At 36.2% G+C, this 18576-nt stretch overlaps 1 protein-coding gene across 1 annotated transcript in view; it reads left to right on the plus strand.

Moving 5' to 3' along the window:
* CDH8 (cadherin 8) overlaps positions 1-18576 on the plus strand; it is a gene marked incomplete at both ends in the record, with an annotated part of 135265 nt that overhangs the window by 85244 nt on the left and 31445 nt on the right. Inside the window, one exon of the mRNA XM_082319601.1 lies at positions 16488-16609. Within this exon, the coding sequence (XP_082175727.1) occupies positions 16488-16609 (122 nt within the window). The remainder of the gene's footprint in view (positions 1-16487; positions 16610-18576) is intronic.

The raw sequence follows: 18576 nt of genomic DNA on the forward strand, positions 1-18576 counted from the left end.
ACGGCATACATAAATGAGAAAGATAGGTCTGAGTATAAACTAAGCTCTCAGCTTACAACCCCTGTAAACTGTATTCCTGTGACCTCCCTTAATAATTTGTGTGTGTCATTACCAGAAGTGCAGTAGTGCCAACTGTGCCCTGTTAATTCCTGTTACATCTTGCAAGCAAACACTACTGATAAGTTAGCAAGAATACTTTCTGCTTGCAGGAAAGCCAAGCCGACACAGGGAATCAAACTACATAAGGAAAGAAAGTAAGCTCTGGTTTCATAGGGCGTATTTTGCCCAAGTTAATATCAAACCAGTTACTAATTTTGATGTTTTTAAAGGAGAAAGATATAAAATTTCCATACCAATTTTCTCAAGACATGAGGAATGTCAGATCATGAGATTTACCAGTGGCATGGAAAGCAGAATTATTAGTTTGTGATCCATAGTTTTCAGATATTGGAATAGTAAGATGTAAAGTGAAGTAATTCTACATTTTCTTTCCTCCAAAAAGTCAAAAAAGAACAAAATAAAAAGAATAATTTTTCAAGAAACTCCTCCAATTAATTTTTTGATCTCCCTTATATGTGTGTGTCAGAGCAAAATTACCAGAAGTGCACTTTACTAAGCCACATCAGAATCAAGTCTGCCTTTTGCATCTTCAGATTTTTGAAACATAATTATACTCAAAAATTTTGTAAGAAATCAGCCTTGTCATTAGACTTCATGGGAGCCTCAGCATCTATCGCTATTGTAAAATTGCCTCTTATCAGACTGGCTATGAAAATAATAATGCCAATCTTGTTCTAAGCATTTGTGTTCCTGCTGATGGCTTATTTTCGCATTCCTAATAAAATTATTTGACATTTACAAAAAACAAGAGCTTAATTTCATAGACTACTATCTTTGCTTATTTAAGAGAAATTATTTTTAAACTCCTCATGCAGAAACTAAATGTGTTCATAGAACTGTCATGCAGGGTAAAATGGGCATTTTTAGATTCTTTTCCAACACAGTAATAAGCAAAATCTCTGTTACAAAATAACAGAAATCTGGTAGAGGCAGGCACAAGCAGCAAATGAAAACACAAAGTGTGTCATTACGATGCTTTCACTGACAGTAATATTAATGGACTGCTGATCTCTCCCATAAAAATAAATATGTCAGCATCATTTGCACAGGAGCGTTTTCTCTTCCTTGGCTAGCTGCTTTCCAGATTCAGTTCAAGGCTCACCTCTTCCTGTGGGGCAATGATCAGACCATTGCATTGCCATTACACTTGCTTACTAATTATAAGCCACGATATTGTTTTTTTCTTCTTGATTCCCAGCATGGTAGATCCTAAATATACCTTGATTTATCAACGCTTTCATAGATAAGCACCAAGTTTTGCCAAAACATAAATCACTATTTCAGAACTTCGTGCTGGTAAGTTACCTGCAGCTAAATTTGTGCTTTAAGCACAGGTAATTTTTGGCATTTTTCTGCTGTCACTGTGACAAAGTTATTCTTTTGTATCACCCCTCAGCCACTCTCTCAGGCGGGAATCTCCCAAGACAAGATTGGTCTGGCTGAATTGAGCATAACTACTTCTGCATTTTCACCTGGCTTGAGGATGAAGATTTTTAGATTCAGACTGGCTGAGCTCTTTGAAAGCAATCAGATTTAGAATGTGTGTGGATAATTTTAAACATGCTACTTCTTCTTAACCTGAGTGCCCCAAAATGTGAACTTAACCCTTTCATGTCTAGCAAAACTAGGAGTAGAAACACAAAAGCATGAGCCAGTGAGGACTGTGGCTCTTTTCTGTAAGTACTTAACAGGCAAAAGACTAGTTTGGTGTTTTTTTAGGAGGAGGACATTTTCTTTTCCTATTCATAGACAAGTGTCTGCCTGGTTCTAATTCAGAACAAATTCATGCTATTGGTGACAAATAGTATTACCATCATATTCTGAGACTGACGCAAAGTGAAACATTTTGGAGAGTGACATTGCCCTCCTTTCACTTTTCCATCACCAGCAGACTCCTTCCAGCCTCTGTGAAGGAGTCTCTAGTTGTCTGCAGCCTTTCTTCTCACGTGGTTAAACTGGCCAGACAGACTAAGGAAAAATTGCCTTGAGTGGCTCTCCCTCAGACAGTTGCCCAAACTTTTGTATTGCCTTTATGTTCTGGTTCTTAAAATATGTAGACAAGTTGCATATAGTTTTATGCCTCTTGTTTAAATCACAGTAACTATGTAGCATACTGGTTGCATGCCCCCTAGAGATAATTCTTCAAATATCTCATCCATCTGAATCTTTTTTTGGTTTCTAAAGATGAAACAATGCAAAGAGCGATCAGTCAAAAAGACTGGACTGAAAGTGATTAACATGGTATAGGTGATATTTAGGTGACAGTTTCAGTATTTCAGATTTATTTACACATTTTCCGTGAATTTAGTGAAAAACCAGTAGATAAATTCCTTCTGCAGCTTTGATGCTCTCAACTGCTACCTTTAAATCTGTCTACTCTTAAATGTTCCATTCCTTTTGCACATTTTTTTTCTGTTGTATGATTTCTTATACTTCTTTCTTATATTGTCAAATTAAATTTTGCTCCTTTGTTGTTCAACTTTTTTCATCTCTGGTCATGTATTGACTCCTCTATGTTGATGAATTCTGTCGCATGGATTTTTAAGAGAAGAGAGTATTGCAAAGCACTTTGACCTCTTTGAAAGATCACTCTGAAATACAGGCTGAGGGTTTGCAGCAGAAATATATGTGTTAACACTCACGGCAAGAGGGATATTGAAAGTTATTGCACCTATGAATTGATTTTTAAATTTTCTTTCTACATTGCCATACCTCCAAGTTTACTCTGCTGAATGAGTCCGGAGCAGGAACATCTAGATGATACAGGCTAGAGGAAGCAGGCTCAGTATCAAAATGACCTTTCCCTGAGAACGTGCCTTGTGGTCTGTGGATGTAAAAGGTGAACTTTGTTTTCTGTCACTGACTCTGGACTTCAAATACTGGACTAATGACATTTCTCATTGTTTTGTTGTGTGGTTGAGACTTACGTGAGCTTAAAGTTGTATTCCAAGGTTGGGAGGTTTATTTGAGCAAGATGCTTGAGAGATGGATAGAGCCTTGCTTTGTAAGGCAGGGCTGATTATGCTGCTCGTATGTTTGGGCTCTCTGGAGCTGTGCCCTGAACAGGAAAGGAATCTGGGGGCGTATGCAAGTATTGTCTGAGAGCCTGAATTGCAGTGCAGTAAGAGTGAATGATTAACTTACAGGCGTTTCTTTTGGTGCATCTTTTTTAGTATGTACAAAGGCTCATCACATCTTTGGTTCTTTGGTACTTTTTTGAAATGGAATTTTCTGCCATTCAGTAAAATCTAGTAAAGTCAGGATCCTAATAGTCATACGTGATCCCATTCATCTGAGCACACAAATACATTTTTTAGTTTGTATAAGTTACAATATATAACTATACGTAGAGATAACCACTGTTCACATCGGCATGCTTGTGTTGTTTCCATTCACTGGCTAGCTGGGCAGTGAAGCAGAGCAGAGTGCAGCCTGGGCTAACGTCCTCAGTATTCTCTCAGTTTCTTGTACAGGTTTTGCAGTACTTACCGAGTTATGTGCTGTCAGTGCTACTCAGCTACTAAAAGAAAATCAAATAGCCATGATTTATTTATTAGAACAATTTTGCTACAGTTTGCACAGATTCTGAGTGGAGTTCAGAATCACTGATCATTCAAGCTATCAGATTGTCATACATGTATAAGGCATATAATAATTAAAAACTATCTTCTTTCTGCCTCCAGCTCCATGGATTTCCATTTCCATCTTCTAATGGCAGTAACAGCCACATTGCAGATATTTCCCTAGCATCCTCACTGTGTGTCTCGTTAATACCAAGGAAATGCCCTGTACTTCAGTCATTGCTGATTAATTGATATAACAAAAGCAGTAATAAATGGAGAAGTAACGTAGTTTGAAACCAAAGCGAAGACTTATCTCAGAGAAGCTGTTTTAACTTAGGCAAGAAAGAAGTGTATTAGTAACGTAATTTAACTGCACAACATTCTTCCAATTTAAATATGAATATCCTGATATTTGCATACTGATCTCTCCTAAACTGTAGCTGAGATCTGCTTGAGATACAGGATTCTAGTGAATTCTTTGAAAACAAAAAGTATACTATAATGCATTCACTATTAGCAATGCTTATCTGGAATTCGCTTTCAAAAAAGTGAGGTAATCCTTTTCTCAAGAATATGTGTATTACATAGCAGAAATTCATTGAATGATACCGTAGATTTCAACAAGAAAAAACTTCTGAACATGTTCCAGTTGGCAGCCTCGGAGATTTGTGAAAAACACACCAACAAATAACAGAAGCCATGGCTCATAAACTTTAAAGACAACTAAATGATGATCCCTTTAAAGTTCCCAAGCTTTCGTTCACATCGAGTGGGCTACTCAAGATTTAGATTTTCTTCCTAGCCTTCTTATGAGCACGTGGAGCACTGGATTTCTCAGACTGCATTCAGGTCAAATCTCAGTTACCATTTGTGAGGTACTACTGTGAGCATATTCAAGCATAGACAGGTTCTTTTATAATTAGTATAGGCTCAAGCCTTTCCAGACATGGTGGGAAACACAGAGATGAAGCGTGCATCCATTTGCTCTGTTGCATCAGATTACAAGAAGGCTTTTCTAAAACCTCTCGCTCTTCTCGCACTCTGTGCATCACATGCACAGACATGCAACAAATCAGTCCGCTGGGGAATTCCAAAGCCAGTGCTGGACTGCCTGGGAGAGGGTGTTTCTTAGCCTAGGGCAATGCTTTTAGCCAAGTTTTAAATCTCTGAATGATGGGGTTTAATGGAATTTCTGTTTTCCTTGTTCTCCAGGCACTGCAGTCACGGAGCTATTATTTTCATTTTGATTGACTGCTTTATCAAATGATTCTTGGTATTCAGCTTCACTTGCCAAACAAAAAGCATACCAGTGGCTAGCTAAGCCCCCCGCCCAAGTACTTGGCAAAGTACCAGAACTGCCACAACCAGTAGAAACTCTTGTGAATTATTAGTCACAGCAATAGATGAAAATATAGACAAGATCTTGAAATGTAAATGGTGATGGGACCACAATAAATATTTTCCAGGCATAGAGCATAGGAATCTCAAGGACAAAGCTGTGGGCTCTGTCTGACAAAGGTAATTACCCATACCAACTACGTTCTTTAGAAATGAAGAAGCATGAGGCAATTTTATCACCTAATGGGAAAGGGCATAAAGCCAGAAAGACTCTTTATGGTTTACCAAGAATATAAATACAATAATTGAATCATCACCTGGCACATGCTCTACTAAAGTTATCTATATTGTATATTCCTTTAAAAAATACAAGGACACTAATTAAAAAGGAAGAGAGATATAATTACTCTTCGGAATAAGCCTTCGACTACAATGTACTTTTTAATGCCATGAATACCTTTCCTCATGCTTTCATTTGTTTAATTTTATTTAGCCTTTTATTGTAAAAATGACTATAGGCATTATTAGCAATAATTCTCAAATTTTAGGGAGTTACTTTGGTGCATCATATAATTACCTCTAATTTAGGACTGAGTACATTTCAGTAAGTTGTAGAAAGAGAAGGAAATAAGCCTTTATGGAGGTTTAAACAGGAGAAGCTCAGGAATATTAACCTTTTTCGCTTGACCCTTTTTGCTCTGGCTTAGTGGAACTCAGACTAGATAATCCATCATTTTTGCACAGAAACAAGGAATTTACTAAGGTAGTTTTTACTCATTTGCACATAAATACAGGGTTAGACAGAACTCTATAGATTCCAGTGGGTCGCAGAGCATTTACTGTTGGTCAGTGGAGGGCTGGTATATCACGTATAGCTGGTTTGCAGTTCTCAGCTATGAAAGTGCCTTCAGACATATCACAGGCTCTCCCATTAGTGTTTTTCACAGCTCAAGAATAGCAGGAGAGGTGATCCACATGGATAATGGCATGGGAGTGGCCATATTGTGAGGAAATATGAATGGGAATGGAGTATACTTATGAAACAATCCCTGTATAAAATGGTCTCAGTAGTTCAGGAGCAAGCATTGAAATTCAGGTATGGGATGCTGAATAGAAGTTAGCAAACTCTGATTTCAGAGGAAAGCATGTAAGGCAGCTGTGAATAAAGAATCGGAGTAATTCAGTGCAAAAAAAAAAAAGTCAGAGGAGGTAATAAATACAATTATGGCAAAGAAAAGGAGAGAGATTTGCATCAACAGCCTAACTTCTTTTATTTCTGGTTTCAGGGCATTATAAAGCCAGGCTAGACATCTTAGTTCTAGACTTGCAAATGTTGATTTCACAAAAACATACTGGAATTGAGAACACTGTTCAAAGCTTAAAACACAAAAGGTTAGGATACTAGGTGGTGTTTTCGAAGGGCATAAGGCTTTCTGGGGCACAAAACTGGTAAGGATTCAAGGAAGGAATACAAGGGTCATTAGTGAAAGCGTGCTTGACTAATTCATGTGAAGTATGTTTGTTGATTACTTTGAGAAAACTGGAGGCATGGTTAAACTGACAATATACATACTAGGTTAGCAAAATGAGTGCATTGTTCAACTGAACAACTAACAATTGGCCATCTGCACTTCGAACATTTGAATTACAATTTCTGAAGAAAATATGATTAATCTTAAAAATACTGTATAGCATTCATCTAGTTTGATAAGCTGAATTCATCTACTTCTAAGCAGAATATGACCATCTAAAATCTCCGCTGTTTTTTCTGTAAGGCCGAAGCATGAGAGTAGGTCAGAGTAGAGGTTTGTAACTGAATATCGTTTTAGTCAATCGTCTTTAAGCACATTCCTTTCTAGAATAAAGACTCTACTCAGAGTAGCATGCTTTGAGCTTCTAGTAAAGTTGCTGGATAGCAAAGGATGACAGTATTTTCTGGCTGAAAACGAGAGGAGAGGATTTTTTAAAGGTACATACTGATACGTTAGGGAGATCTTTTTGCTTATTGCTGAAGGTATGCAAGTAAGAATGGTTTGATGCTAGAATCCTAGAACCTGATTCAAATCCAGCATATCTAGCAATATTTTATCTGTGAAGCAAGCATAAGAGTAATTAAATTGCACTGTTAAGAAAATCAGTCCCAGAAAGGAATATGAGCTCTAAAAATAATGACGCTGAAATACTTCTATAATAAATTCTTGTTTAATAACAATTTTTATTGAAACATTTTGATGTTTTGTCTATCAGTACAGGAGGGATTTCATTTGAGCTATTAATTGTTTTACTTCAATCATGAAATCATCTAAAATAAAAAAATCAAAATATTCCAGACATCTTATCCTCAATCAGTCTGCTTATTGTTATTATTATTGCTGCTAGTCATTATAAAATTTCGTAGCTAATTATAATTGACAATAAGACCTTGCATATCTAAGTCAATATTTTATAACATTTTAATATGCATGCTGTATTAGCATATTAACCATATAATTGCTCTAAAGCGTGGGCCAGATTCCGACTGTTTTATGCTAGCACAACTCCCTTGATTAAGCTGGCATTGAGCAACACGGCAGCAAATCATGCCCCGGTACATGTCTTGTGTCTTAAAACTTTTCTTCAATCAGTTTTCTTCCTGCCTGTTCACTGGTGTATTTTCTAAGGCAAATCCTTTTCTGTCACTTAATGGCACCATATTATTTTCTGGAAATTTTTTCTCATTGTTATATTTAGAAATTAAAACCTATAAATTCCTCACAATGATGAAGGCATTACGCTGCCTCAGAAAATCTGGAATCGTAATTAGGTTTGTGGTGCTGTGATCCACAAGAAGTAAAGATCCAGTAGCTGTTGTTATTGCTAGTGTGTATAATAAAGGTAATGGAAAGATGTGGTTCCCTATCCTCTTCGGTGGTTCCCTCTTTTCCTAACTCTTTTTTCCTTCTTATTGGTAGCTGCCACAAGGAAGTGGAAGAAACTTTTTTCAAAAGCTTTTAGTACACTCTGACTTCTGCTACAATGATGGGTCTGTAGAGTAGCGCTTCCTAGTTGCAGATGCTTTCAGAGATTACAAATGCTCTTTTGCTATTGCTTATTCTTGAAGTTAGGTATAATTTTTTCCTTTTTTTTTAATTTGCATTGATTTTTTTCAAAAAATGTAACTGTATATCTTCAAACATTTCTAGCTGGCCTTTCTTTATAGTTTATATGTCCACTGCTAATAGTTGCTAAAACTTAAACCATATTTTTAATTTTTGCGCTCGTAACAATTCACCCCAGAAATACGTACCACAGCTCATTTATGAAAGTGATATAACTGCAAACTACATCCTGACTTGCGTCCTTGTTAGAGATAAATAAGGCTCAATAACACAGTACTGTATCAGAACTACAGGTTGTTTTCTGCCTGCGTTTGTTTCAGTTTGGTCTCTGGATAGATGTGTGGGTGGAAGGATGTTGGCAGTGTACTTTATTTTTTTTTCCTTAAGGATTTACTTAGGATCTGTGAATAAAACAGAATTGTTTTCATTGTCATAAACCTGACATGACTGTAGCAGCTTCCAATACAACCCGCTCAAGCAGCGATACTAATAATTTATTTTGAATTATGTATTTGTTTACTCATATTGATGTGTCGCATATATCTTGATTATGTGTCACAAAGAATATAAAGCTCACTGTGGTCAAAATTAGATATGCAGAAGAACAGTCTCTGAGGACATGCTGTTTGCATGCAGAGCTTCTGACAAGAGACAAGTACCTGTAATTGCTACTCAAATATTGAAAAGGTGCTACAGTTTCTGATTACGATGCCCCTTCTAACTCTTTTCAAGCCTCATCCCATCCCTTTGTTCCCCCTACTTTAATACCCCCCCTTCCGTCTCCTAGTGCATGTCCCATGCAGTCTAATCACTCTCTTATGCAATAGGTAGGTTACCTGTAATGAGCACTCGTGTTACCTAGTACATCTAGTGTCTACTATATCTTCTAGGATTTTCTTTCTGGAGTCCATGAAAATGAATAGGAAGTGGTGGAACTAAGGTGGATTTTTCAAAACACAAACCTCATGATTAAAGGGAGACTGCCATTCAAAGTGATTCATAATAACCAGAAACCCTTGAGTTTCTGGGTTGTTTGGTTTTCGGGAGGGTGGCACGAGGGGTGGGGGTTGCCTATGCTTCCCATGCCTCTCCAGCTCTAAGGTGGATATGAATTAGTTTCAGCATCCTCTGCTCCCTCAAGGACAAAATCACGGCTCGCTACCTTGGCCCTTGGTTCTCAATCACATTGCAGCAGCGGATAACTTTTCCTCTCTTATTGTGCATGGCTAAATTTAAACAGAGCAGTGTCTTTTGATTTTCACTTACAACCAGGGTTATGGTAGAAGAGAGCCTCTTCACATCTGTAAACTACATTTTAGGGGATGTTTTGCTTTTCCAATCTAGTTTTGCCTTTCCAAGCCCTTTTGATCTATCTGTGCATTCAGACAAGACAATATCATGCATATAAACCAAACCAAATATGATACTTCTGCAAAAAATTACAAACATTTCCCCGTTTTGCAAATGGATCTTTCAATTCACAGAGGATCAGAGGTAATTACAGAGTAACTATTTGTTAGGTTGCTGAATAACTGTACAGCTTAATGGTATGAAAAATAACAAAGAGGTTGCATTTGAATGTCAAATTATAGCCTGCCCTCAGATAAGCAAAACGGGGGCTGATTCCATCAGTATGTATTGTATCTGTATGAAAAGAATATACTTTTTTAGACTATAGTTTGATTATCAAGTTTTAGAAATCAGTGCTGATGCAGTGATAGGTTAACGGTTGGACTCGATGATCTTAAGGGTCTTTTCCAACCTTAATGATTCTATGATTCTATGATTGATACTTCGAAGTTAACAAAGTACCTAGTTTAAGTCCCTGTTTTAATTTAAATTATATTTACATTTTAAGTCTTAAATTATTTTAAATGTAGGAAATAGATAATGTAATATTAAGGACAGGGACTAGATTAAACTTCCAGAATAGAAGAGATCTGACTAACTTCAGCAGAAGCTGAATCAGGCCTTGAAGTGAAAGGGAGAAGTGCATACCAGCATGGTCTGTTTACGTTACTTTGCTACTGCAATGGCAAGCAAAGAACTCAGTGCAGGGTTAGGTGCAATCTCACTGATTGTCACTGAGTCGGTTGGACTCAATGGTCTTAAGGGTCTTTTCCAACCTAAATGATTCTATGATTAAAACAAATCATCCATTTGGTCTTTTTGCAGGCATGTTTCATTTTTCTGCAAATTGTAGGTAATTGATTCAAAATTCATATCGGTTCTGAGCTATATTAAACGATTTTTATGTCTCGCATGCACTAATGTGAACAAAAAAAAACCCTCACAGAAAATGAAAGTGAGTGAAAACTTTGTCTGAAGAGGACCCGAAGAGTATGGCTTTATTTAATTAACGTTTTCTGGCATGGCTTGTGCATCTGTCACAGCGATTTTACTATTTCTTTTTTCTTTTGGTATTATCAGCAACGTGAAAGTATGATCTGTCCTTTAGTCCCAAGCTATGCATCTTATATATCGATTACAGGTAGGTATGTGGCCTATCTTAGTCACCTCTTTACAGATGGAGTTGCTGAACTTTGGAAACCTCTTAACTACAAATACAGCTTTGAAGTCAAGGCCTTGAAAATGTAGTCTGTCCTCAGTTTCCCCTCCTCCTTGTCCTCCTTTCCAGGATACGCAGTCGAAATACACTCCTCGCGCTCCACCTGGTTAGCGGGTATGTATGGTTCTTCTGCATTTATCCCTGCCTGTGGAAGCATGCATTTTGCAAGAGTCTGACATCTTTTTCATGGCAATGAGAGGTAGAAAAGTGGACAAAAATGAAGGAGGTGGAAGATGTTGAGCAAGTCCTTGGTTAAACTTGTGACAGTCTATCAGTGAGGAAATAAAAATAGAACGTAACATAGTTTTGCTCTTGACTTGTTCATCTTTCTTCTGGAGACCATAATAAAATAAACCAAGTGATCTACTGAAAGGAGACAAAACTTTTCAACTCTATTATTATTTTTCTCTCAAAGAATGACTTAAGGAACAAACCCGAGAAATATGTTTCACATCTTTTTCTTTCTGCCTCCCTCCCACACACGTGTACACGCAGAGACTCGCCACAATCTGTACTCCTCTAACATGTTCCAGTGTGCTGAAATAAATATAAATGGAACATTAATTTTGAAGCAGTGTTTGTTTCTTGTTTAGCAACTTATACAGAAGCTTTTCTGCTATGCACCGATATGTTTATATTATTTTCTAGATATTCCACAACTCTTAGTATTTTCTTGTCCTTTAAAAATACAATTTCAGGGGGATCTAAATCTTCATGATGACCAATCCTGTTTGGGTTTTTTTTGGTTGGTTGCTTGAATTTTATCCTAATTCAGAAATAGCTTATGTTCTGTTATTTTTAACAGAAATATTGCCAATGACTGATGTCTTTCCTGACAGTTTCAGAGTCAGTCTCAGGCACTCAGACTCTCTTGAATCAGGTCATTACATAACGTTTCAGACAAATGAACACAGTATTTGCTGCAGTATGTGATTTCTATAGTTAAACTGCAACACAAATAAAATTTCAGTTTCGCAATAGCATCTCTGTTTCTGAGGATTCTTGAAGTTAGATTTGCCCAGTTTTATATGGCAAAAAAATTGTTATAAGCTGTGATGTTATATAGGTAAAGGATTGCACAAAGAAACAACAACATAAACCCTAAGAGGAGAAATAAACTTCTCCTGCATGTAGATTATCTTAGTAAAGTCATCAGATAAAACCTTGATAAAGTCATGGGGAATGGAACTGTTAAAATACAACTTAATAAGTTTGAAATATAAAGGATGTAAAACAAGTGCTGTTGTTTTTATTCAGTCAGTGCTTCAGACTTTATTTTGATTTCTCTGTTAGAACTAAGACTTCCTCTACTTCTAATTTAAAATATTATTATAGTAAAAATTTCACTGAATCAGAGGAGCATGAAATAGCCATTTCCAAGCCATGTGGTGACAATAATAATAAAAGATGTGTTATTTTCTAGGAGTCTACTTTCTCTTCAGGTACTTAATTTTAGTTAAAATGCAAGACAGCTTATGAGTTTTTAAAGAGAACCTTGAAGTGATTTTGGATGATTTAATTAAATAAAGCAAAACTAGATTAAACTGGATTTCTTTGGGTTAAACAAATGATGAACTTCATTTTGTGCAGCCAATAATTCTCTTTCTTAAAGCCCGGTGCTCTTTAAGACCACTTGTATGTGTATCTGTCAAGGAAAGACAGTGGAGAAGTGTTTTAAGCATGTTTATGAAGTGTTTCAGTGTTTATGGGAGTTGAATAGCTGCATTATGTTCTGTTAGTTATGGCACAAGACCAAAAATTTCATTCATAAGCTCCAGTTACTCCTAGTATTACTTGCTGCATGCAGTAACAATGTTAGCAATGCTTAGTGCTTTGCATTACAAATTGCCAGTGATACACAGACATCTCAGATATGTAGGGCTTTTCCAGGAAGGAAGAAATGTGTTGATCGCAATAAGAACTAGCGTGGGTCTGTAGCCTCCAATAGTTCAGGTTGGGAGACAGTAAATGGCTTGATAATGGGATTTTTTACATTGGACTTTGATTACCTCATCTACCTCTTCATTTTTGTATGAAACTCTGCAGCCTTTTTTAATCCCGAGTAAGTTTCCGTGGGTACGTTACTCAAAGATGAGCACCAGCAAGGTGTGTATTTCAAGCATCTAATGTTCCAATAGAATCTTGAGAACGGAGGAGAAAAGCAGAAGAGCTTTTTAGGTGCTTATAATTCTTGTAAACCTTTCAATGTGCATTTCTAAACTCATCTGGACCTTCCATTATTTTTGGAAATTTATTCGTTATCACTAGTAAGTTCCACTAGTTATTTTTACATTGAGTCATCTTTTCCTTCTATCTGTCTAGATGTTCCTTTCTCTGTGTGTGTGCTGTGCTCATCTACAGCAGACTGCTGGATCCGAGAACTGTGGGCAGTAATTGAGACTTCAGCAGAGACAGAGCTGTACTTCTAGGAAATTATGTACACAATTTGCATATGTGTTTCTTACAGATACATGCTGTGCTGTGGCAGCAGTGTCCACAGATGACCAATTGAATGTATTTGAAATTAAAAACTAAGTCCTTCTGTGCAGCCTTACTCTGAAAAGAGTTTCGGTAAACTAGACTAGAAGAAATTTTCTCAATATTTTTTAATCTTGCACCTTAGTGTGCTAAATTTTCAAACCAAGCCGTTGCTTCTCAATTGACAGTCCTAATGATATACTTGTATTGCAAAATTCAAGGTAGGTCTTTTTAAACTGTGCATCACAATAAATACAGGTGATGAAGCTTTTACAAATTCGGTTAGTTTCTTAGAGAGAGAGTCTCTAACTTTACACTCTTGTATGATTTTGCATAAAATAATGCACTGGAACTTAATAATCAGTCTTACTATCTACCTGGTACATGCAAAAAGACTCAGTCTCCCTTAATTCTGTTGACTGTGTGATTCATTGGGGAAAAAAACCAAACCAAAACAAAACAAACCAGATTTAAAAAGTCCAAGTAATTAACACTCAGTTTTGTCACTAGTTTAGAAAGAACTGACTCTCCATTCATATAAACGAGGAAAAGTTCTGAACATCGAATGCTAATCAGTATGAAGGCCAACTGTACGAAGGACCATTGCCCATGCAAACGTGACGGCTTGGGCACTCTGGATCAGAGTGGATCCACTTCAGTCACTTGCTACATTTAGTTCAAGGATATTGGGCATCGCTAACAGCAATGGATTTAAACTTGAGAGGGACATCCTCTGTGTACATGTTTCACCACTGAGAAGTTTGCAGACATTAAAAGTATGAAAATGGGCAGATGAAACTATTTTATCTCGACAGTGTTTTCATCCACAAGTGAAATCTGGATTTTCTTAGTGAGAATTCATTAATTTGTTTGAATAGGTATACTTAGGGTGATTTTTTATTTACAGGGAAAACACTTAGCATAAAAAGAAATTTCATTGAAAAGTTTGCAATGACAAAAGAACGCAATGTATTCAGTGTGGTGGGCAGTACAAGCAGTAGATAAAATTCCCTCTCCCTCTCTCTTTCTCAACAACAAACTTCATCATAGTCACAAGAACCCTAATAGGCAGTGGATATCCCCTTGCCTGGAGATTTCCAAACCAGTTGGGTCTCTCTTGTGTTTAGTAAATTAATTTTTTAAATGAATTCTCATCAAGTTTCTGATTATAATTTCTTTAAATTTAATGTTTGTATTTCTGATGAAAGACAAACATTTTGGGGGCAGTCACAAGGGACGTGAATAATTTCTTTAGAAGCTTATCTAATTAATTACATTTCTCTGTAATGTCTTTAAAATTTGAACTGCCATCATTTCATTAATTTAGATAAAAGTAAATCTTTAGTGTTTAAATATGACACTAGTGCTGAGAATTCTGATAACCTCAAGATTCATTGTCTGTATTTTTATCAAGTTAAAAAAATGTTTTTAAATTGTTTGGAATTCATGATTTGCATATTAACTTTTCTTTGATTTCAAATACATTATTATTTCATGGCATAAGTGTTCACCTCACCTGTTAATAAGTAAGATCATAGGATGCAAAATGGACATAAATATTACTCTTGCAGTGTTTTGGTGGGGATTTCTTTTTCTTCTGTAACATGTTTCTTTCTGAGCAAAACCTTTTGACTCCTTCAAATGGGAAGCATTTGAGTCTGATGTCTTGTAATCTTCCATATCCTATACAGGTGGAATTTTAATATTTCAGACTATCCAGAAAGCATAAAGCCTTTGTTTATAGCACTTATACATTTGGTTTTGTGTCTTTCAAAATAGCTATTTTAATGCTATTTCAAAGTAATGTTAGTAGAGCAATGGAAATTTACACATTTATGTTCATAGGTGGAGCCTCAAAATTATGGCTGTCTTTAGCATACAAGGAAAAAAAAAAGGATGCAAGAGGTAGGGTTTGATTAGGTCGCAACACAATTAAATTTGATGGAAGCCACAAAAAATACAGTGTATATAGTGATTCTTCCTTTAATCATCTCTACCACTTGTAGGGCTGCCACCAGTTGCTACCTGCCCACTGGTGGAGCCTGACGTCCTTCTACTTTGTAGCCATTTGTTATGAGAGGTACCCTGAATACCAGGCAATAGGAACTTCTGTCCTGCCTTCCCCTAAGCCCATTCTGTGTTGCCAGAGAACAGAACCCACGTGGACCGATGGCAGCTTTGGACAGCTGCTAAGCTGTCACAACAACTGTGAGTAAGTTGATACCCTGACTTACGGTAGCAGCTTTCTTGCCTGCAGTAATAATTTAGGCAAAAGCATGTAGTTTAATTACAAGTCAGACCCAGAGTTTAATTCACACAGTGTGCAGTTCTTCAAACTGTTGATGATACAAGCAAGATAAAATACTATGGTTGTAAAATAATACTCACTAACAGATGGATTTTGAAACTAGGATTGAGTTACTTGTAGAGGTATGCATGTGCTATAGAACAGTGTTTTAAACTCTTCAGATCAGCTGGTCACCTCATTTTAAAGTGAATTCATGTTTTTTCTCTTTGGGAAAAAAATCTAAAATATCTATAAATAGTCTCTTAAAATAAATTAACTATACTGAATTGAAGGAAGGACACTAGAAACCGACTGTGAAATTGATTCAAAGTAGAAGGCAAGCTGTTGGTTTAGCTTTTCTTTCCTTACAGCTTAACAAGGTTATTCTACTTCTTTACAGTGATAAACACGTTTATGCAAAATAGCTTTATATTATAAATAATGAGGCTTTATTTTGGTGAAGAAAGAAGTTCACAGGTCATATTTTTGGTCAGTGGCAGATGAATCAAAGTACTTTAATAGTCCAAAGTACTATCTAGTTTTGCCTATGTCAATCTACCATCTATCTTTCTCACAATGCGGGTCTCCCCATTAATCGTATTTGTAATGAAGAAATAATAGATGTGCAGTCAGAACAACTAATAGAGTAAAATGCTCTGTGCTCTACTAAAGATAAACAAAGAAATAAATCTATGTTGTTTACAGCCTTCCCTTTTCCATGTATAATGGACTTTATCAATAAAACAATACAAACTTCATCAAAGAAAAATCTTACCAATTTAGTCCAAGAAAGGTCTTCATTGAGCTAATCGCCAACAAATGCTGTTTGCAATAGGGATCTATTTATTCTTTTCAACCATAAAATACTGGCCATCCTTCTTTATCTCATGCTCCAACTCTACGATCCATTACAGATAAGACAAACCAATTAAGCAAGAACAGAAGACAGGAAGAGTATGGTTACTATGTAAGCATTTATGTATCAGTCCCAAATATAATATGCTCACCTTCTATGCTTTGATTTCTTTTCTTAGGGAACCACAGTCAAGTGTCCCGGGTGCCTGTTGCTATCAAAGTTCTTGATGTAAATGACAACGCTCCTGAGTTTGCGTCAGAGCATGAAGCCTTTTTATGTGAGAATGGGAAGCCTGGACAAGTAAGTACCTCCATGTTTTTATGTTGTGTACTTTAGTGTGTGAGAACGGGGTGCGGTTTCTCCCTGTCATCTTATCTTTATTCCCAAAATATGTGCCTATGTATTCATGCTAAGAACTCTTAACATTCATTTAAGATAAACCTATGATTGTATTCTGTGGTACATCTCTCTATATGTGGAAATACATACTATTTGAAGTGTAGGTTTTAAATTAAAGGTAGGTATCTTGAGACAATATCCAGAAAAAACGCTGAGTGTCTTTAAGCTCCCGCTGTTTCCACTCTGATGGAGCTCATCACTTCATAGGTTCATGTGTGTTAATAGGTAAAAGTATAATCCAACCTGAATTCCAGTTCAGTTATAGAACTATATTGCAGCTGGTCCCAGGTATAATTTAGAAGAAACACTTAAAACAATAAAACCATTCCCCCTGACCCATATCTCGGTTATAATCTCTATCTGTTTAGTTCTTACTCCCCTTTCTATAACTATTGGGAAAAAACAAGAAAGCAAACCAGAACTTGATGGAAAGTCAAGTAAACTGTAACTGCATGTAAACTACCTAAAGAGGGATAGGATGTTGGAGAAGTGGAGTTCAAGTTTTCATTATACTTCACAGAAAAAAAAAAAAAAAAAAAAAAAAAAAAAAGACTTAACAGGTTATTTGTCTCTTGATTTAATGAAATAAGAGGGTTGGCAAAGGAATTTACACAACACTCTGCAAGGTGAAATAATCATAGCAAGATATCAGAAGCAAGATTTAACCTGTATAGCCTTTTTCAAAGAAAATGTAACCAATTTCTTAAAATGTATCCATTTTGAAGGACAAATGTACAGAAATAGGGAAGAATATCTCATATGCCACATAAATGACAGATAAAGACTCAAGAAAACTTACAGATTTTTAGAAAGTAATGCAGTGTAAATGAGATTTAACTTTTGTCCAGCTTGAGAAACACTGTATGTTACAACAATTCACTGTTTTTAAACTTTCTAATTTATTTCTAGATTGTGACATTTTATTTAAATAAACAGCAGCTGACAGCATGACACTAGTCTTGTTAATCCAACTATTCCTGTGTCTCATGTGGGTGTTAGGCATTAAATTCACTGTTCTCCAAAGAAGGTTACCTGACAATAGAGTTAGAAATTATTTTCTTTTAGTAGTATTAAGTGACAACCTATATAGTAGTATATGACAACCTACCTCTGCCAAGACTGGATTGTTACAGAAGATGATTTGACTTCTAGCACCCCTTTTTGTTTATTGAAAAGGTGTCAAAAATATGTCATTTAAGAAATGAGAATTCTCTCTAACCACTGAAAAGCAGACTATTGAAATGTGCCCTTATGGGCAGACAGTTATGTTACTGTTGGTATTTAAATTGTTGCAGCTCAGAGTGGATTTCTGTTTAGCTCAGGGTGGATTTCGGATGCTGAGTAGTTACATTTTCTAGGATATATTCAATTCAAATCAGTATACCTTTATCCAGGGCTCAGTAAGCTTCCCTGAAATTAGAAAGCTGTGTTGCACAGTGTTTCCTGAATATATTTATCTAGCTATTCCTATCAAATTCCAGGTGGTTTAAGAGATGGTGAAAAATGTTCGCATTTCATTTTGGAATAAAGCAATAAATGAGATGATTAAGAGTCAGCTGGTAAAATAGGCTTTCGTTTAAGCACTTACGGAAAACTTTCACTAAACCATGACATTCTTCATCTTAGCATCACCTTTTACACTCTTGATCTGATGGCAGATGTCACTCTTCCGCATGAATCCTTGTGTGAACTTTACAGATGGTTATTAAATATTTGGCTGCCAGCATGGATGAGGTGGCACTGATCCTGCAATTTATTCTGTGTTTTAAACAAATAACATTATTGGAACAGTAACCAGTCCAGAATAATCACCAAGGTTAGGTTCTAAATTTAAGTCGTCATCCAAAAATTATCCTCTCCTGTAAAGA

Source organism: Platalea leucorodia (assembly GCF_965183815.1).
Source record: "Platalea leucorodia genome assembly, chromosome: 8".
In the NCBI taxonomy this organism is placed as follows: Eukaryota; Metazoa; Chordata; class Aves; order Pelecaniformes; family Threskiornithidae; genus Platalea; species Platalea leucorodia.